The sequence below is a fragment of the Quercus suber genome, unplaced genomic scaffold (genome assembly GCF_002906115.3).
Source record: "Quercus suber isolate HL8 unplaced genomic scaffold, Cork oak 2.0 scaffold_5, whole genome shotgun sequence".
Lineage (NCBI taxonomy): Eukaryota > Viridiplantae > Streptophyta > Magnoliopsida > Fagales > Fagaceae > Quercus > Quercus suber.
In genome coordinates, this window is record NW_027069471.1 from 2479556 (window position 1) to 2501523 (window position 21968).

The 21968-nt window shown below is 31.6% G+C and overlaps 1 protein-coding gene and 1 long non-coding RNA gene across 8 annotated transcripts; one reads left to right on the forward strand and one right to left on the reverse strand.

Moving 5' to 3' along the window:
• Positions 1-1083: 1083 nt before the first annotated feature.
• On the forward strand, positions 1084-9744 carry LOC112005341 (probable WRKY transcription factor 3). 6 transcript variants are annotated; one of them, XM_065772329.1, is made up of 8 exons: positions 1084-1222; positions 1407-1623; positions 2176-2238; positions 3958-4006; positions 4159-4266; positions 4381-4538; positions 5467-5564; positions 8077-9744. In XM_065772329.1, exons 5-7 carry the CDS (start codon positions 4199-4201, stop codon positions 5517-5519), a joined length of 279 nt encoding a protein of 92 aa, XP_065628401.1. In that variant the 5' UTR covers positions 1084-1222; positions 1407-1623; positions 2176-2238; positions 3958-4006; positions 4159-4198; the 3' UTR covers positions 5520-5564; positions 8077-9744. The 6 variants fall into 6 exon arrangements, 2 of the variants coding, with proteins under 2 accessions (XP_065628401.1, XP_065628396.1); XM_065772324.1 differs by lacking the exon at positions 8077-9744 and having other exon boundaries at positions 3958-4266; positions 5467-5751; XR_010628579.1 differs by lacking the exons at positions 3958-4006; positions 4159-4266; positions 4381-4538; positions 5467-5564; positions 8077-9744 and adding exons at positions 2552-3679; positions 3777-3950.
• Positions 9745-13615: 3871 nt separating this feature from the next.
• On the reverse strand, positions 13616-14629 carry LOC136067183 (uncharacterized). Of its 2 annotated transcripts, none has more exons than XR_010628704.1 (3): positions 14492-14629; positions 13866-13979; positions 13616-13742 (listed from the first exon to the last, which is right to left on the reverse strand). It is a non-coding gene; the product is annotated as an uncharacterized LOC136067183 (long non-coding RNA). The 2 variants fall into 2 exon arrangements; XR_010628705.1 differs by lacking the exon at positions 14492-14629 and adding an exon at positions 14312-14482.
• Between the last annotated feature and the right edge of the window lie 7339 nt (positions 14630-21968).

The following is a 21968-nucleotide window of genomic DNA, read 5'->3' on the forward strand; positions in this document are numbered from 1 at the left end:
TTTATTTGGAACAAAAGATTAAAGATTTTTCTTAAATTTATTGCTTTTATGATATTAAAATCCCAGAATGTGTGGTTGATTGGGTTCTTCAATGTTTTGTGGCAAATAGAATGTTTTGGTGTGTTTTGATTGCACGAAAGGTATCAAAAACATGTTTGTTTCGGGAGAGCAGCTCCACTGATGATATATGTTCAACATATGAACTATTGGCAAAATGTGGAAGTCTGGCGGCTTCAAGACTGGTTAGAGTCCTTCACCCCCTTGGATGTTTGTGGGAGCACTTAGTTTTCTTTGCTTTATTTATTGTTCTTTTTCATACGTGTAGTGAAAGGTTTAAGTAAGGAAAAACTATCAAGCAAAACATAAGGACATTCACTCCACTTGTGTAAGCCAGTGCACTAGCTAATGCAGAAGCAACTTACCCAGAGGAAAGGAAAGGATTTATAGAAAACTTCTTGGACAACACATGAAGGCAAAAGAGTGCCTCTAGGTCGCTGCACATGACTGCATGAGCAATCCCTTGAAAGCAAAATAAAGGAGAAGAATGAAATTTGGAGAAAATCAAGGAGAAGCTGCCTAGGAGCTATGCCATTAGGTTATTGTTCATTTATGTTGTTGTTTTGGCTTGATGTATACTAATTCAAACAACACATTGATTTAATTTGACCATACATTATCTTCTATTAACTAACAAATATTAGGCTGCGTTTGTAAAAACGCAGCTTAAAGAAAAACGAAAGTCGCATTTTTAACATGGGGCCATAGCTCATGTCTAGAGCCACGTTTTTAATGTGTATAGCCACGTTTATAAAACGCGGTTATAGGACCTTCCTTTTTTTTTTAAAAAAAAAAAATCTTAATCATCGCGTGTTTAAAAAACCCCAGCTCTAACTTGCCTAAAGCCGCGTTTTATAAACGCGGCTTTAAATTTAGTCTGAAACCGCGTCTTTAAAACGCGGCTTTAGTTTGGGATGGGCCGTGTTTATAGGCGGGGCTTCAGATTTTGGCCTATAGCCGCAGGTTAAAAACGTGGCTTTAGGCATACTATAAATAGTATACAAAAAAAGGCCTCAGTCTCCCATCGCTCTCTCATTCAACATTTCGACACATCTCTCTCTCTCTCATGCTCTCTGGTACGTTTGTCTCTCTGAGTATTGTGAAGGAGGTCTCGGAGTTTATACTTAAGCGCCTCATAAACAAGAGCCCCATTGTTAGGCAAAAGGTAATAATTGTGATTATGAATTTGGGTTTTTGATTGGTGGTGTTTGGAGTTGGTGATAATTTTTTTTCACACAAAGAGACTCATAGAGACAAATATAAAGCTATAATTTCATATATATTTGTTTATTTTTGAGAGATTTTTGTTTTTGTTTGCATTGAAAATTGGAAATTTTTTGGACCTGAAGCTTGAAGAGAACGATAATGGAGGGTCCGGTAGGGCAAAAGGAGAAACAGCAAGAGTTCACTTTGGTTTCATTCTTGGACCTCACTTCGTCTTCTTCGGAATCTTAGTCTAAGCCAGTGGTGGCTCGGTTCTCCGACGATTCTGGACTCGCCGAGCTTTGATTTCACAAGGAACCTGAATCGGCTGTTGCTATCAATGTTGATCTTCGAACTGCTCAGGTTTGGCTTTACTCTTTACGATTTTGTTATCCGTTTCAGTTTTTTAATTTATTGTTCGATTGGTTGCTGAGAAAGTGGGGGAAAAGAAAGGAATGGAAAAGGAAATAGATTAAAATTTAGAGCATTATCGATGTTTTTATTTTATACTTGACTGACTGAGCCAAATAAATTCAAGCGTTGTGTTAATCAGTGTGGTGTTTGTGTGCGTGTGTGTTTCTAAGAGTGAATACTCTTTACTCTTTTCTTTTGGTTTCAACTTTGTTTTGGTTTCAGCTTTGTTTTGGTTTAATTGTTCGTTTGGCTGCTGAGAAAGTAGAGGAAAAGAAAGAAATGGAAGAGAAAATAGATTAATTATTTTGAGCATTATTGTTATTTTTTGTTATTTATTGAATAAAATAAGTTTATTGAGCCAAATAAATTCAAGAATTCCTTATTTTATAGTTTTGGCTATATGTATGCATTTTTGTTTTTTATTTATTTATTTTTAATCAGTGACGTTGGGCATAAAAGGTGTGTTTATTTATTTATTTTTTTTTTTTTTTGTGTTTTCAGATATTCAAATTAAGCTCTGTTCAATCAGTTTGCCTTACTGAAGGGTCTGATTCCACTGAGGAGGTATGGAATACAATTTGAATTTATAAATTCAGTGTTTGTATAGATAGATAGATAGCTTTGTACTTTATATTGCTGAGTGAGAATGTGGTGCACTAGAAATATCCTTGCATGTGCGTGAAGCTAAGTATCTTAACTTTATTTGGGTCTTTGCTTGGAAAACTGTGATCTAACCAGTGCATTTCTGCTGCATTTTACTTTTTAAAATACGCAAATTGATGATGAATAAGGTCATGTTTGATATATACTTGTAATGTAAGATTGTTGAAGCATTGTGAAATGCTCACGTCTCTTAACAGTATTACTTTTGAAGTAGAAGACATCATATTCAAGGGGAGTCACTGTCCAATTTAGAAACGAAGAGGAGAGCAGAGCCTTCCATTGTGCATTTGAGCAATCGAAAGAGGAAGTTCTTGAAGGTGCTGCTTTGAAAATTTGCTCTCCCCTGACCCCTTTCCTCTGGTTTGAAATAGATGATCAGATAAAATGACTGATGTACTCTTTGTAAATTTGCTCTCCCCTCTGCTTTGAAAATTTGCTCTCCCCTGCCCCCTCCCCTTGTATTTCTAATATTCTTATGACTGATGTACTCTTTTTTTTTGGATGGGGAAGTACTCATTCTTTAAGCATAGTCAATAAAGTCCTGATATTGTTTAATAAAAATAAATTGACACATTCTTATAAATGAATGTGTCAATTTTTAAACACAAGATATAAAAGTAATTGTTTCCAAAAAAAAAAAACATAAAAAGTAATAAAAATATTTATTTATTATGTTGTTAACATGGTCTCAATTACATTCACTTTATAAGTATTTTTTTAAAAACAAATTTTATACTAGATTTTGCATTTTCCTTCAAAATATTAAAAGAGGAAGAGAGTCATTATCAATTCATTAATTAATCTCTCGACCCAATTCAGAATATATTTTGAGAATGCGCTTCCTCTTTTGCAGTTGAATATGAATCTCTTTATTTTTTATTGATGGTTGTGTGTTGGATGTGGTACCTTTTTTGCTTGTTTATTTATTTATTTAAGTGGAGTTCAATTTTGAACCATTTGTTTTAAATTATTTATTAATTGTAGTGTCATAAATATAGTGTCTATTGGCTCCATAAATGACGTACAAATGGATTTGCTTGGCAGATTCTTTTAATCTCTTAAATTAATGACTCTCTCTCTCTCTCTCTCTCTCTCTCCCCTTTTTCAGCTCTTCCCCTTCTCAACTAAACAACTCTTCGTTTCTCCAATTCTTCCATTTAATTGCCTCTACCCTTAAAAGTTAAAACATCAAGAGGCACAATAGCTTCTAAATGAAAAAAAGATGTCTTTGTCTTTTGGAACAAGAACCACAAAAGAAGAGACAGAGAACTCCACTCCTATTGGAGTCACGCTCTTCTCAAGCAGTGGTATTAACCCATAACGAAAAGTCCTTCCAAAAAAGGTACATTTTCCCTTTCTCTTCAACTCAGTATGAAACAACGGAGTATTATGATTTTTATTTAGATTTCCTAATCCATTAATGTTGTTAATTGCTTTAGTTTGAGCATTGTTGGTTTTGAAAGTCAATTTCAATTACAAGATTCTGAACTACTCCTAAGAATTTATAAATTTGATTGGGTATGTTTGTTTGTTTTCATCTCATTATTTCTTGATGTAATTTCTTAGCCCACCAAGCGGCTTAAAATATAATTGCAATCCGTAAATTTTTTTTTTTTTAAGTAGTACGATGAAGATTGAGGAAGCAAAGAGCACATGCTCCTAAGAAAAGGTGAGTAAAAGCTTTCCCTTTGTTTTAGTGAAAATTTTGGTTTCGATTTTTTTTTTTTATAGTTTTTCCAAGATTGATGTTGCAAGTTTATTTGACTGTTTCATGAAAGGTTAATATATATTTTTCTCTTATATTCACGAAATCCATCCAAGCTTTACTCCATTACTGTACTCTCTATCCCTCAATTTGACAATGAGGAGGAAGGTGATGCAGAAACAAGAGAAGAGGGGGGGTGGTGGTGGGCCAAATCCAACGAGAAGGCATGTTCCCAACCTATTATTGTACATATTCATTCTAATAACTTTTTTTTTTTAATACTATTTTTTTGCTTTATTGTGATTTTTGAATTTTTCTTTTTTTACCTTGGAGTGCAGGATGACTGATGCTGGGACATCTGAGGTACCTTTGTCGCACAAGACTGTAACAGAACCAAAAATCATTGTGCAAACAAGAAGTGAAGTTGGTCTTTTAGATGATGGCTACAGGTGGCGAAGTATGGACAAAAGGTGGTCAAAGGCAATCCTCATCCAAGGTGGTAACCTCATCTGTTTCTATTATTTCAGTATCTTTCTGACTTGACATTAAAAAATTAAATATATGTTTTTGAGAAACAAAAAATCAAATATATTGAGTGAAAGAGTTGCATCAACTTTGGTCCCATTTAAATGGCTTCTTGTACCTCTAATTTGAAGTGTTGTGAGCTTTTAATTTCAATTGTCTGATCTGATTTGGATTCAACTTTTAAATATGATATTTCCTGCATTTTTTAAATTTCATATATATCACCGTTGTGTTCTTGTTGCTATTAGTGTACTATGTGTATATTTTCCTTTTGATCAAATTAAAAGAAGCTGTCTTTGGTGCTGTATTTGACCGCTAATTGTTATATTCAAATAATGGTATAAATTTTTTGTTTGCTTTATTGATACTTTGTTCTTTAATTGGTATGATTTATTTTATTGTATTTTTTGTATATTGGTTTCAATTTTGAACACGTATCTAGTCATCTTTTATTTACTCTTTTAGATCTTGGCTTATATTCTAAAAATCATTTAATGACCATGGACTCATTTTATTATCCATATATTACTCTTAAATTGATTTATGCTTAACAGTATATGAAAAACAAATAATTCGAACAATATATAAAAATTATAAATACAAATATATTTAATAATGAATTAATACCATATCTTTGTTGTATCATATCCTAGCTTTTCAAGTATTGCCATTTCACTATATAACTTATCATATTGTACGCCTACCTGAAAACATATTGTGCTTCTTAGGATGCTTTGCACTTAGTTTTTCTGATTTGGATTTTGGATTCTTTCTTCTTGTTGGGTATGTTGTTTTCCTGAGCCACACTTTTCTAGAAACTTATATTATTAAAAGGTTAATTTATTAAAATATTAAATGTACTGACATGAGTGGTTTGTTACTGCTCTATTCTTCTTTAGGTGATGCTGAGGGGATAACACAACTTGCATCACTTGCTAAAGACCCTGATTAGAGATTTGAGCTAGCCATACAGCTTGGTAGATTAGAGGTTGCAAAGGTAAGTCCAATTTGTTTATGTCATGGGATATGGGTCTCCTTGAGAGCATTTTTCTACTTGAGTTGGTAGTTTTTATTAGGATGCTATTAATATACAAAAAATCAGCATACATATCTTTTCTCTTTTTAGTTTGATTTATGGAATTTTGGTGGAGTAATTACCTCGGAAGACAATGTCAAATTTTACATATTGATTCTTACAAGACTGAAACTTTTTAGACATGTTCTTGTAGACAAAAATACTTCCTTATAGGCTTTCTTGACAGGGTTGTCCATTTTACATATTCATGTTTGCTTCTTATAGCGTATAGTACTAAGAATCTTTCTTTCAAGACTTGATTGATCAATCAACCATTGTGTTTGAATCAACCTAATGCTTAATTAGATAGGAATAGGATACCATTTAGAATATAATTCTTAAAAAGAATAAAAAGTTTTCGGAGTTTTTACTTACAAATGGAATCTATATTTTTAATTGCTTCACTGTTCTTTTCAAGCTACATGATATGGAAAATTGAATTTAGGTTTAGTGGATTGCAATCAATGTATTATAAATCATATTCCTAATATCGGGAATGATTTTGCTTGAGGGATTAATAATTGGAAAACAAACTTCAACCAAAAAAAAGTGCAGCTTCATACACAATCGTTGGAACTTTTTATAAAAACCTTTAATATAATATTGCTCAAAAACTAAATATAAACGAATATCTTATTGCTTCCTTGGCAAATATAATATATATTCCTGATCATTTCTTAATGACTTTAGCTCAACTAGTGAGATTAGAGCAATCATAGTAAGTCCAAATCCTATCTTATCTTCTTTTTTTTTTTTCTTTTTTTTTTAAAATTTATTTTCTATTAAAGTTCTATCAAAACCTTTTTTTTTTTTTTTTTTTTGAGAAGAAGTCCTGTCATAACTCATAACCTGAAGCTAGAGCCACCTTATATATCCAACACACAAATGAAATTATTTTCATCACATCACCTATGTAGCTCAAATTTTGATTCTAATTGCTTTAAAACCAATTTATTTCAACTTTTCCCCAAGAAATGCCATAGTCCCTCAAGCAAATCATTTGCGTTAATTATAAAATATGAAATACATTAAAATTTACCAATGAGAGTGGGAGGATTTGAATCATGAATATCTTTATTGAAAATATTAAGAGATATAAGTGAGTTACAAGATTCTTGGTATTGATCTTAGCAATACTAACTAAGTTCTATTAATGGATGCCCTTAAAAAATTTGTTAATGGACAATTTTCAAAAAGTTTTTATACCACTTTTATAGAAAGGAAATTTAAATAGTTATAAAAAAATTTAGTAGCTTTTTTTTTCTCATAAAAAAATTTCTAAAACATCTTTAAATCAAAACTTTTAAGGCATCCGTTAAATCTTCTCATACTAATTACAGTAACAGCTTGTCCTGCACAATCAAAAAGAGGAATTATTGCTCAATTGTGTAAATCAAGAAGAATTAACACCCACATTGAAGAAACTTACTTCATTGATGAAGTGTAGTAAAGATGAAACTTAATGCAATTAAAACCAAAAGAAATCCATCTTGGCAAAGGATATCCATTATAAATACACAACATTTCCATAATTAATTCCATTCCAACAATCTCTCCAACCAAAACAAGAGGGATTATCATCTTCATTCACCATGGCAAGAGCTAGTTTCACTGTCTTCTTGGTCTTTTTTTTGGCTAGTGAAACAGCTATGATTGTATATGGACTAACAACCGAAGACATTAATAATGAAAAAAAGTATGCCAAGTGCCCAGGTTTGGACGTATGCGATGAAGCTGTGTTTGGTAATGTATTTAAGAATGAGACTAGAATTTTCACCAATGAGTGTTGTCGTAGAATAGTGGATAGGGGAAGACGTTGTTTTGATGAATATGTGATTTCATGTCTTTCAGAGGATGAAAAAATGCCCGATGATTGGAGAAACCCATCTGTCCAATTTCCCAGGAGTAAGCAAATATGGGATAAGTGTGTCTCAGTTGTTTAGTATTTGGGTCTTTAAATTATTTATGTTTGTTGAGTAGGTATCACTGTTTGTTAATTGTTATCATTGCCATCTTCGAATAAAGTATAAAAATTATTTCTATTAGTATTTGTTTGTCTTATGAACTTAATAATGTATAATGTATATATATGCTCTTCTAATTTTAACTCCATCTTTTACAATGCATTTTTGTTCTTTTCTAATCAAGGTCAAAATTTTATGAAAATAATAGCGTATCTTTCATGGCTTCCCCACTTTTTCACCGAGGAAAATAAGAATTCCAGGAATTATGCTATTTATAGTTACTAACAGCTGCTTAAGATAAAAATTAGAAATTTTTCCGTCTCACGCCAGGTGAGTATTTTTCTCTCTAGGGAGAGACTTTCTTCTCACACTTTGGGTGAGGACTAGTTAATTCTTAGCGTCTATCTGCAACTTTTTTCGAGTTTAGTGGGGTCTATTCAGTGTTTTTCTTATTTATATGATGAATTCAGATTTTATAAACAAGTTGCAAAGTATAACTTTGACAAAGGAGGAGGGAGAAGTCATTAAGGTTAGGGTTTCACAGAGGGGATGTTGGAAGAATGTTCCCTTAGTTTGTTGGGGAGGTTTCTCACTACACGTGCTTTCAACTAGCGTGCGGCCAAGGATTTGCTAAGGTCTGTGTGGAGGTTGGGCTCGAACTTACGCATTGTTGACGTGTGGGATGATCTTTTTCAATTCAGATTTACAATGGAGAGTCAGTTGAAGTGGGTGCTAGCAAATGGTCTGTGGAGTTTTGAGGACCACCCTCTGGCATTATGAAGATGGGAGAGAGGTATGACAGCCACTTCGGTAAATTCCATTTCAATGCCGATGTGGGTTTAGGTATGGGGTTTACCTTTTGACTTGTTATTGGAAGAGGTGGGTAGGGAAATCGACAGTGGTTTGGGAGAAGTACTGGAAGTTGATTTGAAGGCGTTTTCGTCTGATCAAGCTCGCTTTATCAGAGTAAGGGTGGATTTGCCATTGGACAAACCATTACGTCGAGGAGGAGTTGTCGCCAATCCTGAAGGAGATAAGGTTTGTATTGGTTTCAAGTACGAACGTTTAGTTGGGCTTTGTTATCAGTGTGGTTGGACTGGTCATGAGTTTAAGGATGGCTCTGTTCAAAGGCACCAAAAATAGGAGTGTCTTCCTTATGGGGAGTGGTTGAAGGCAGGGTATCGTAGAAATCATGGTAATACAAACAAAGCAAGACGCAGCCTGGGGCGGCGGGATGATGATGTCCAAACTGATCAGGGGTCTCGGGGTCCCCCACAAAGGAAGATAAATGAGTAGGGTTATCTAACAATTGGAAGTGGAAGTGGAAGGAAATCTTCAATGCAGGCGGGTAGTTTACTTGAAGATGGAAGCTTCAACGGTGCTCCTGCAGATGGTGGAGTTATAGTTGAGAAGGATGCTGTGAAGAATCACGTTTCGGTTTCTGAGGAGTTGAGTACAGAAATTGATCGTGCCATCCAAACCGGTTCAAAGTTTTCAAATTTAAAAACGCCTCCAACTGACTGCGTGACAGATAATAGTGTGATTCCCGTGGAGAAGTCTACAATTGGAAGCCCAAAAGCAATGATGAATTGGAAGAGGTTGGGTACAAGACCTCAATCTCTTATCAATTCTTCAATTGTTGACGTGGAACTTGGGCATAAAAGGAAGCAAGCAGAAAATATGAATAAGGAGATTAAAGGTGTTAAGGGAGAAAAGAAACAGAGAACTATGGAGAATGAGCAAGGTGTTGTGTCAACTAGGGGATCGATGGAGGTTGTAGGGCAACCATGCCGGGTATGAAACCATTCCTAAGTTGGAAAAAAAAAAAACAAAAAAAAAATTTTGAAAAAAAAAAAAATATCATCACGTCAATGTCCATATAAGTCAAGAAGGTGTCGTTTAACATTTTTTTTCAGGTTTTCTGGGCATCCAAGTGAAGATTCATTTTTCTTACCATTATTTGGATTTTGAAGTTTTTTTTTTCCTTTGTTTCTTTTTTTTTTTTTCTTTTTTGTTCTTTACAATGTAATCGTGCTTCTCTAGCGTATGCTAGTGATGCAAAAGAGAAAAAATGGGTCATATGTCTCATTTCTCTTCCTCATTGTATATATGTTTCTTAATTAATAAAGTCTACTATTGTTTCCTCTAAAAAAAAAAAAAACTACCTAAAACCCAAAATGACATATTTAGTAGTACTTTTACTATCAAACAAATGTTAACATAATATTATTGTTCTAGATCCAAAAAAATAAAAATGTTATTATTTTTTTCATCATAGTGCAGAATTGATTACATTGTTTATAGATCACTAGATAACCATTATTTTGAAGAAATTATTAGGCGTATATCATAAGAAAAAGAAAAAGTTGAGAATTGCATTGTTATTTTCTTAGATTACATTAGTAATAATTATGATTTTGTTGGATTTAACTAAAAGGGTAATAGATTGGGGTATTTGCTCATTTTCCAAACATAGAGGAAGAAGTTGGTTTGTTTTAAAATTAAGGTAGGAATTGAGAACTACCCAAAAGATAGAGGGAGAAAAGAAAGTGTTTTTTTTTCTCATTAATAAATTATGCCATATTTATTATTTAGTATGTGTGTGTGTATATATATATATATGCATGTAGACATTATAAGCTCTAAATTTGGCTCTAGTTTCTTTATAAATCGAATTTATTCCCATTTCTACCCAATGGATGATTGAGTGTAGGCTGTATAGCTATTCCTCTTGTATTGGTAGGAGAGATTGTTTGGAATAATTTGATCGGTGTTTTAAGAATGGTTGAACAGATTGTCTGTGTTAAAGAAGGATTTCTTTTTAGTTTCAATTGCATTTAGTTTCTTTGTTGCTACTTGATAGTATTAATTGTGATCAATGTCTTAGAAACATGGAACAATTTTAATATACTTTTGAGTTTTGAATCCGCATGTTGTTTAGAAGGTGCATTTTGCAGGAGTTGCAGCAAATGCTTGATCTAAACTTAATACTAATCCAAGTACGTTGGTAAGTGTGTATCCAAATTACAATTAATACTGATGGTATGCTCTACCTGCATTTTCAATTTTTTAAGAAACAAAAAAGTGGAATTGAACTAACAATTCTTTCATGGTCAGGGTCTTGCTGACTTGCATGTGCCCCCTCTGACTCCATCCAAAAAAATGTTCATGAGTACCATCCTGCAGAAGTAAGCAAAACTCTATTAAATGCTTAACCTGTTTGCCCACTCTAATAAAAAGAAAAAAAAAACAAAACAAAATGCAGTCCCTAAAATAGCTCTGGTTACAGAGCATTGACTCATTGCTACATCATTAAGGTTTAAAAAAGAAACTTTTATCGAGTCTTAGATTTAAGCATGTCACTACCATTCATGGAAAGTTTATCCCAACTTTCTTTTCTTTTTTATTTTATAAATTTTCAATTGATGGTGAGTCTTATATTTTAATATTTTATACGAAATAAATTTTTTTTTTCAAACTAACTAATGTCCTTGTACATTGTTACTGTGGTCTCAGACTAAACCTCCACTATCTTCTTTCTCCTTCATCTCTTAGACATTTCAATTTTAAACTCTAGGTCTAGGAATTTCTACTACGAACCCAAATTTAAATACTTTGAAGAATAGAGAACAAAAAAATTGAATTGTACATATTATTTAAAAGCAATCAAAAGCAATAGGCATGTATACAACTTTAGATGTCTAAATTTTAAAGAATCAAATTAGATATCTAAATTTTATGTAATTATATTAATCTCTTACTTTAATTGTTTGTAACTATGAATTGGTTATTTTGGTTTCAATATGAAAAAAAAAATATATATATATATATATATATGTGTGTGTGTGTGTGTGTGTGTGTGTGTGTATATATATAAATATTCGTACTTAATTGAAATCATGAAAAGTCCTAAGTATAATAATGAGTCCAAATCAAGTTCTAATATACAATTGTTTTTGCTTTTGCTTTTTAAAAATAGTCTTTAAATCTTGCCCCCTCTAAATTGAAATCTTGGCCCCCACTGGTTACAATTCTAGATGGAGCCTGTTCCATAAGATTTTTACAAATATTATGTTTCTGATTCTTTAAGTATTAAGTAAATTGCCGAGTTGGCATTTTCCTCAACAACGAAAATAATAATAATAATAATAATCTCTTGATAAAATTTAACCAAACATAATTCAATTTGATTTGCATTAGCCACCTATTTATTTAACTAACAATTTCTTCTCAAACCATGTTGATTATGTACAAAGAATTGGAAATATTCAGGTTGGTACCATACTAAAATATTAATTAGGGCTTGCTATTGATAAGTTGATAACCAATTGGCCAACAAAAAACATACGATTCTGCAAGTGGGGTGAAGCCAAATTATGATTGTCCCTAGTATGTAGTATACAACTATACATGTTCATCAAAAAAGTATACAACTATACATCATTAACTGCATAGAGAATCACATTTATTCGAATTCATTGTAAATATACAAAGAAATGGAATCTATATTTTTAATTGCTTCACCGTTCTTTTCAAGCTACGTGATATGGAAATTAAATTGAATTTAAGTTTCGTGGATTGCAATTAATGTATTATCGTAAAATCATATTCCTAATATCGGGAATGATTTTGCTTGAGGGATTATAATATATATATATATATATATTTAAGGGATTAATAATTGGAAAACAAACTTCAACCTAAAAAAAGTGCAGCTTTTTACACAATCGTTTGAACTTTTTATAAAAACCTTTAATATAATATTGCTCAAAAACTAAATATAAACGAATATCTTATTGCTTCCTTGGCAAATATAATATATATTCATGATCATTTTTTAATGACTTTAGCTCAACTAGTGAGATTAGAGCAATCATAGTAAGTCCAAATCCTATCTTATCTTATCTTTTTTTTTTGGAAAATCTATATTTTTATATAAAAATAAAAGATAGGTCATTTTTCAGCTGAGCCTCTCTAACAATCTCTATTAAAGTTCTATCATAACCTTTTTTTTTTTCTTTTTTGAGAAGAAGTTCTGGCATAACTCATAACCTGAAGCTAGAGCTACCTTATATATCTAACACACAAATGAAATTATTTTCACCACATAACCTATATAGCTCAAATTTTGATTCTAATTGCTTTAGAACCAATTTATTTCAACTTTTCCCCAAGAAATGCCATAGTCCCTCAAGCAAACCATGCGTGTTTATTATGAATATGAGATACATTGAGATTTACCAATGGGAGTGGGAAGATTTGAATCATGAATATCTTTGTTGAAAATATTAAGAGATATAAGTGAGCTACAAAACTCTTGGCATTGATCTTACCAATACTAATTATTTTGACTCCATCTTTTACAATGCATTCTTGTTCTTTTCTAATCAAGGTCAAAATTTTATGAAAATCATAGTGTATTTTTCATGGCTTCCCCACTTTTTCACCGAAAGGGAAAGCAGACTTCCTAAAATTGAAAATGACATATTTAATAGTACTTTTACTATCAAACTAATGTTAACATAATATTAGTTTTTCAAAAAAAAAAAATGTTAACATAATATTATTGTTCCTGATCCAAAAATAAAAAATGTTATTATTTTTTTCATTATAGTGTAGAATTGATTACATTGTTTATAGATTACTAGATAACCATTTTTTTGAAGAAATTATTAGTCGTACATCATAAGGAAAAGAAAAGGTTGAGAATTGCATTGTTATTTTCTTAGATTAAATTAGTAATAATTATGATTTTGTTGGATTTAATTGAAAGGGTAATAGATTGAGGTATTTGCTCATTTTCCAAATATAGAGGAAAAAGTTGGTTAGTTTTAAAATTATAAAAAAAAAAAAAAAAAGTGAGGAATTGTGAACTACCCAAAAAATAAAGGAGGAAAGTAATTTTTCCTCATAAATAAATTATGCCATATTTATTATTTAGTGTGGTGTGTGTGTGTGTATAAACTAGTATATAAACTAGAATGAATATATTATTAATCATGAGTTTATTTATGTTTAAAAGGCTCAGTTAAGTCTAAATTCATAGGATTTCAATAAAGGGAAAAATAGACCTAACCGTACCCATTCTTCTTGGACTTTGGGTTGTCCCAAAGGCTTGGCCTTTGCACCTACAAACCTAGAAATAAATAAAGAAACATTAACAAAGAGTGCAATCGAGATCTCATAGGGAATATATACTTGAAATAAATCAATGATAAATGATATTAAAATCAAACAACAGAGAGTCGAAGGAACCTACCCAATAATGGCTTTGGCGGTGCGACGGCAAAAGAAATAAAGTTTCACAAAAGAGGGTAGAAATAGACCTTTGCAAGAGTTCTACTATATGTATGGAGTGCCTCGTTCTTGTCCCCTGTAGACAAATAGAAAAATAAAATAATACAATTTTACATTCCAAACAACAATCATAATTATAATAAGAAAAGGGTAATACAAATCAAATAGTTGGCGTGCAATACTCAATCCAGTTAACATTGACACCGAAACCAGTAGATATGAAAATTTGAAGGGGGAAAAAAAAAGACACCAAAATCAAAAGGAATTAAAAAACAAATGATAAAAAAAAAAACTAAATAAAATTTAGAGAATGAATTGAAATAAGAAGAAGAAGAAGAAAAGAACATCACATAGGATGACAACCAAACCACGTTTAAGCAAAGAAAATTCCTTGTTTCTCGACAATACCTTCAATGGCTGTCAACCCTAAGCTAAATGGGTTTCAAACGTCTTTGATCATGCCCTTTATTTCTTCGTCATTCAAGCTTAATCAAAACCAATAACCCAAGTACCTAAATTAATAAAAATCAACCCTAAATAACAAAACCTAAATCATATTTGATACCAATTTTTATTGTTTAAAGATACCTGTATCAATAGTGGTTCAGGCTGTATATATTGGTGGCAAGAGGCTAGGTTGAAGGTGGGAGATGGTCTAACATGGTGGTGGTTCTTAATCTCTCCTTCACAGTGCCTTACGACTCTCTCCCTCCCCTTGTCTCTTGTAAAATCAGTGATTTCATTGGGTATAAAAATAGCCTCTTTGGTTTTCATGTTTGACTGTAAAATTAAGAAAAAACTTACTCATCTATACAACATGTGGAGCTAAACTATGAAAAGAATTTTCAATGCCATTAATCATCAATTATCAGCATGACAGCAGTAAACCTTTACTAAAACCTTTTTTTTTTTATTGCACCCAGTGGGTCTTAAACCCATGACCTCACCCTCCACTAAGAACTTATAAGGGGGGAGGTGCTAGGTGGCTAGAGAAGAATTTAAATATGCCCTTAAAGCAGTTAAAGATTATTCTTCCTTTAAGTTTCTTCATAGTGGACCTTTAGTTGAGGAGGAATCTAGAGATATCAAATCATGACAGAAAAAGTAGGGAAATAGAGCACTCACCTGTACAACATGTGGAGCTAAACTTAAAAAAGAAGTTTCTACACCATAATAAACTGCAACAAATAAATGGGGAAAAAGATGTCACATTTAGGCTCAGATGCAGCTGAGCCATAAACTTGAAATTATATAATGCAAATCAGAATTTTACCAGTTAGAATATATATAACTCTTAATTCTTTTAATCGTCCAGCAAGAATTAGTCTAATGGTAACTGCTCCATATATGCAGAGAAGGAAATGCTTGCAAGTCATTAAAGAAGCATGTAAAATAAATAGAACCTGAAAAACAATCTTAAAATAAAAATCAGAGAAGAACAAACAGATACAACATATTGCCTTACATCTCAAATAAAGTTACAATAATTGATACAAAAATATGGAAGAAACATCAAGGAAACTTCTCGCTGATTGATGCTATTTAAAACTTGGAATGAAAGTTAAGAAAATAGTTTGGAACTTCTCTGCTATCGAAAGGCGAATAAATGCGCTGATGCACTAGCTAGAAGGGGAGCTTTGCTTTCCCAAGATTTTGTCGTTTTCTTAGACCCCCCCAGTGGAAGTCTCCTTGTTACTTAGTCTAGATTCTGCTGGGGTGGCTTTTGATCGTTGTATTCCTACTTTCTAGTTTTTAATGATATTATCCTTCTTACCCAAAAAAAAAAAAAAAAAAGAACTTCTCCACTTCTTTGCCATGAATTTAAAAAGTTTTATATAGCATAGAAAGTATGTCTTCTTTTTCCTAATCACCTCACAATCTTGGACATGAGGATTAAATGGTCAAATTTCCAAACAGAATAAAATTAAAGCTTTGTTCAAAGGCCCATCTTATAACATTAGCGGTAGATATAGATTTGATACCCCTCATTATCAACATCTTCTAAGAAGGAGGCACTAACTAAAATAATGAACTATTTTATGTAGCCAGATGAGGCTATTTACCATAGCATATATCTAGAAAGTATAAACTCTGTTGCAAATTAGATATTACTCACCACAAAAGAAAAGCTATAAAGTATAGCCAATGTTTCTCTCCCCTATACAATTATTCTGCACCAATGAAGAGCTAAGTAGAAATTGAAAGTAATATTTAACAATTAAAAAACAAACCATCTCACTACAAACGATTACAAAATAATAAACAAAATAGTTTGATATTTTACCATCCATCCACAATGATGGTCAAAGCGAGCAACACAGCAATCACAAATGCTGCAGTGCTTGAACCTGGCAGGTCTAAACCAAAGGAGGAAACAATCATTATTAAAAGAATTAAATGAAAGTTTCCAAAGAAATCTTGAAGACTCTCTCCCTCCCCGTCTCTTGTGAAATCAGTGATTTCATTGGGTATAAAAATAGCCTCTTTGTTTTTCACTTTTGACTGCAAAATCAAGAAAAAACTTAATTAGCACAATAACTCACTTGACCCGATACATAGAAGTGGTTTTAATGAGAATGGGTCCACATACATTTAGCCACATAGAGCAAAATTCAACTTCAATTTCAGACTCTAATTGAACAATTGGAAGGATAATTATGGACTGATCGCCACATAGATGTAAACACATGACACAAAATTAGAGTTCTAATTTGGAATTGCAATTTGAGTTTCTTTCTGCTTCTCCTATTATTATATATATAGGTGTCTGCCGATTTTCCTTTTCTTTTAATAATTTCATTTTGATTCATTTAAGTTGTTAATATTCTAGCTTCTTTTTTTTTTTTTTTTTTTTTTTTTTTTTGAGAATGGTTAATATTCTAGCTAGCTAGCAACTTTTATATATATCTTAAGGAAAAATTCTTTCCAATATGCATAGACATTATAACATATATAAGCTCTAAATTTGGTTTTAATTTCTTTATAAATCGAATTTATTCCCATTTCTACCCAATGATTACCATAATCCATTAATCCCTCAACCTCAAGCAAACCATTCCCTTTATTAGGAATATGACAAATTGATAATACATTAATTGAAAATCCACTATATTCAATTTAATTTTCCCTGTCGTATCGTATAGCTTAATTAAAAGAACGGTGAAACAACCAAAAACATAGATTCCATTTCTTTGTCTATGTAACCGTGGAGTATGCAACAGGTGAAACCTATGTCCATGCTTTCATCTCATAGCATGACATCACAACAGGTGCAACCTGGTTTGGAGCCAACTCTTGGGACATCATCAAGCAGCCACCCTCATCGCTCGGCCTCCCAATGCATCTCAGCTTTCTATTTCTTTCAATACAGCAGGTACTGTATCTGTGATTGAGAATAATGGTTCTGTTTTTGTGATTGAGAATAATGATTAAAATAAAGTTACCTCATTGGATAAACTACTCCTCTTTGCTTACATACTTCAATTAGCCTAGATCATTCAGTTTTTTCATCAAATCTTGTTGTCCCTACTAACATTTTCCCACAAGATTGGATTATTGATAGTGGTGCCACTGATCACATGGTTCACTTTATTTCCTTGCTCACAAAAATAACCTCAGTTGCCCATATATTTGTCAAACCTCCTAATGGTGAATCAGTTTTGGTTACTCACATTGGTCAAGTTCAACTTTCTTCTGATTTAATGCTTGATGATGTTCCGTGTGTGCCATCCTTTTCTTTTAACCTCATCTCTATTGGTAAATTGACACATCATTTGAGGTGCTGTTGTGTTTTTTTGTCCCATTTCTGTTTTGTTCAGGAGTTCCTGCAATGGAAGATAGTTGGATTGGGTAGAAAGTATCAGGGTCGGTACATTCTACAGCAAACCAACTCTGATGTCTACTCTCCTCAAACAGTTTCTGCAAACTCTGTCTTTCTCAGCTTGTAATGCTTCTAGTGTTGATAATAAGTCCATGCTTTGGCATAAAAGATTAGGACATCCATCTGTTTCTGGAATGCACATAGTGAGTTCTATGAATTCTGATGTATCTTTCTCCGCTTCTGATTTACCTATATGTACTATTTGCCCTTTGGCAAAACAGAAAAGGCTTTCATTTCCTAATGAAAATCATGTTTGTTCTTCAATTTTTGATCTTATTCATTATGATATCTGGGGCCCTTTTTCTGTACCTTCTTTGAATGGATTCAAGTATTTCCTTACTATTGTTGATAATTGCAGTAGATGTACCTGGGTCTATTTAATGAAATACAAATCTGATACACAGAGAATCTTACATTTTTTTTTTTTTTAAAATTTTGTTGAAACTCAATTTTACACTAAAATCAAGTTAAAAAAGACCTGTGTTTGCATTTGTATGACTAGATTAATTAAGCTATTTGTTTAAGGATCAGTTGAAGCTTTTATCTAGGAGGAGGATGAAATATGAATTGCTCAAAAATGATAGAGAAGTCTCATAAGTCTTAAAAGCTGATTCACATAAAAATCAATAGATTTCATTGTGATTAAGATCAAAATACAATATGATGATTCTGATTTATGTATTTGTGATTTTTCAAATATGATAAATTTAATTTAATACCTTAAAAAATTATAAATATATAATCTAGAGACTTTGAATCTCTAAAGTCTTAAAAAAGAGTTTTGAAGACTTCGTTTTTCTTATCTAGAGTTTTTAGAGTCTCTCTTATGTTGGGCAGAACTTTTCAATTTAGATAAATTATTTCTAATTTTCCACAATAAAGTTGAATAGACTTATAATGTGTTAGAATCTTGACATATGAGTGAAGAATTCAAAATTCATTTAATTGAATAGGAGACATCAATATCTAATATTGTATGCACAGGGTCTTCATTGCTCATGGAGTGAAAATTTTTTGAAGTACTAAATGTCGAATAGAAAAAGATCTGTTAAACTGTGATCAATGTCTTAGAAACGTGGAACAATATTAATATACTTTGAGTTTTGAATCCACATGTTGTTTGGAATGTGACAGACAGCTAAATTCGTAGGGAGTTCTTTTAAGAGATTCAAAATTGTCCATGAACTTAATACTAATCCAAGTATTTGGTAAGTGTGTATCCAAATTACAATTAATACTGATGGTATGGACTACCTGCATTTTCAATTAATTAAAGAAATAAAAAAGCGGAATTGAACTCACAGTTCTTTCACAGTCAGGGTCTTGCTAAGTTGCATGTGCTATGCAAGAGAAATTAGTGAGATTTACCAAAGATACATATATAAGTCTCAATTGTTTATAATGGGTGCATCATATAATATATCCATAAAATTTGTACTCAATTTGTCAAAAACATCGAAAAATATTGATTTACTTTTGAAATCCATGCTGAAACCTAGAGCAATTAGCTCCTGATAAAATCTAACCAATTTGATTTTAATTAGCCACCTATTTAACTAACAATTTCTTCTCAAATCAAGTTGATTATGTACAAAGAATTGGTGATTGCTTCATAATTTGACGGGATAATATTCAGGTTGGTACCATATTAATTAGGATCGGTGAGAAATGATTTTTGTGATAGCAGATCCTTGAAACAATTAGATTGAACATTATCAACGTCTTCCGAATTTAGCAACACCATGGATGCATTGCGATCAATTGTTATTAGGGAGATTGATCAATGTAATGTACATTTCCAGATATGGTATACTACTTTTTAATGAATCAATTACTTTCATGAACTAAAATTTGATTTTACAATATTAAAAGAATGAAATAAAATTTCAAATTGGATTGCCTTGGAAGGTCACATGAAGAAACACCATATTCATATATGCCAATTAAGTGAATTAACTAATAATATAGGTATTAACCAGCACAAAGATGACATAGAAATCATCAAAATATTTGTTAACATGATCACATTATATTTGCACTGAATATTAAGAATCTTATAACATTTACTCACAACAAAACAAGACCCTTAAGTTTGTAACTTTTGTGATCTAGAAATTGAAAATACCTAATTCTCCATTGCTTATTCCATAGTAAAGGACCACAAACACTCCAAAACCCAACCACAAAGCCAAGTGCCATACTCACATAGAACCAATCCCCACTTCAACTCCACCAATGTATTTACTCCCTTTGTTTTCATTGTTGGGTCTTACACTATTAATAGAACAATTATCAGTAAGAGGTGGTCCACAAACCTTGTTTCCAATAATATTGGATGCATAAAAAAGAGAGTTTTGGAGACTTCATTGTCATTGTTCAGAGTCTTTAGAGTCTCTCTCACGCTGCCTGATCTTTTCAATTTAGAAAAATTGTTTCTAATTTTCCACACTGATTCTTTGAGTAGACTTATAATATGTCAGAATCTTGACAAACAATATTTGTGCAAAGAATTCAACATTCATTTAATTGAATAGGAGACATAAATATTTAATATCATTTACAAAGGGTCTTCATTGTTGATAGGTGAAAATTTTGTGATGTACTAAATGTCCAAAAGGAAAAGATCTGTTAAAATGTGTCAGAATCAATTATTTTTTGTATGGAGCAATATAAGAATCTTTGATTTTATTTATTTATTTATTGTTTTAGTTGTTTTGGTTTAAATTGATTTATATACTATTAATTAAATTTGATGGTTTAGATTGCAGTTCTCCTAATCTTTCAGAATTTGTTATAAATTGCAGATGGATTTAGTCAGCTCTTCTTGTTTTAAGAAATTTTAACTAATTTGCTCGGGTTTGGTTCAACTTTTCTTATTTTTGAGACACTTAAAGAAAAATAGCAGTTAGTTTAAAAAAAGGGTGTTGTGTCTCTAATTTACTGGGTTGAAAATGAAATGCTTAGTTAAATTTTTTTTTTTTTTTTTAAGTGGATGATTGAGTATAGGCTGTATAGCTATTCCTCTTGTATTGGTAGGAAAGATTGTTTGGAATTATTTGAACGGTGTTTTAAGAATGGTTGAACAGATTGTTTGTGTTAAAGAAGGATTTCTTTTTCGTTTCAATTGCATTTAGTTTCTTTGTTGCTACTTGATAATATTAATTGTGATCAATGTCTTAGAAACGTGGAACAATTTTAATATACTTTTGAGTTTTGAATCCACATGTTGTTTAGAATGTGCAATTTGCAGGAGTTGCTGCAATAGTGCCCCTTCTACCTACATCATTATGTTTCTGATTCTTTAAGTATTAAGTAAATTTCCGAGTTGGCAATTTCCTCCCAAAAAAAAAAAAAACTCCTGATAAAATTTAACCATACATAATTCAATTTGATTTGCATTAGCCACCTATTTATTTAATTAATAATTTCTTCTCAAATCAAGTTGATTATGTACAAAGAATTGGTAATATTCAGGTTGGTACCATATTAAAATATTAATTAGGGCTTGTTATTGATAAGTTGAAAACCAATTCGCCAACAAAAAACGTACGATTCTACAAGTGGGGTGAAGCCAAATTATGATTGTCCCTAGTATGTAGTATACAACTATACATGTTCATCAAAAAAAGTATACTTAGAAATGGAATCTATATACATCATTAACTAGGTAGAGAATCACATTTATTCGAATTCATTGTAAATATACATAGAAATGGAATCTATATTTTTAATTGCTTCACTGTTCTTTTCAAGCTACATGATATGGAAAATTGAATTTAGGTTTCATGGATTGCAATCAATGTATTATAAATCATATTCCTTATATCAGGAATGATTTTGCTTGAGGGATTAATAATTGGAAAACAAACTTCAACCTAAAAGTGCAGCTTCATACACAATCGTTGGAACTTTTTATAAAAACCTTTAATATAATATTGCTCAAAAACTAAATATAAACAAATATCTTATTGATTCCTTGGCAAATATAATATATATTCCTAATCATTTCTTAATGACTTTAGCTCAACTAGTGAGATTAGAGAAATCATAGTAAGTCCAAATCCTATCTTATCTTCTTCTTCTTTTTATTGGAAAATCTATTTTTTCTATATAAAAATAAAAGATAGGTCATTTTTCAGCTGAGCCTCTCTAACAATCTCTATTGAAGTTCTATCCTAACCTTTT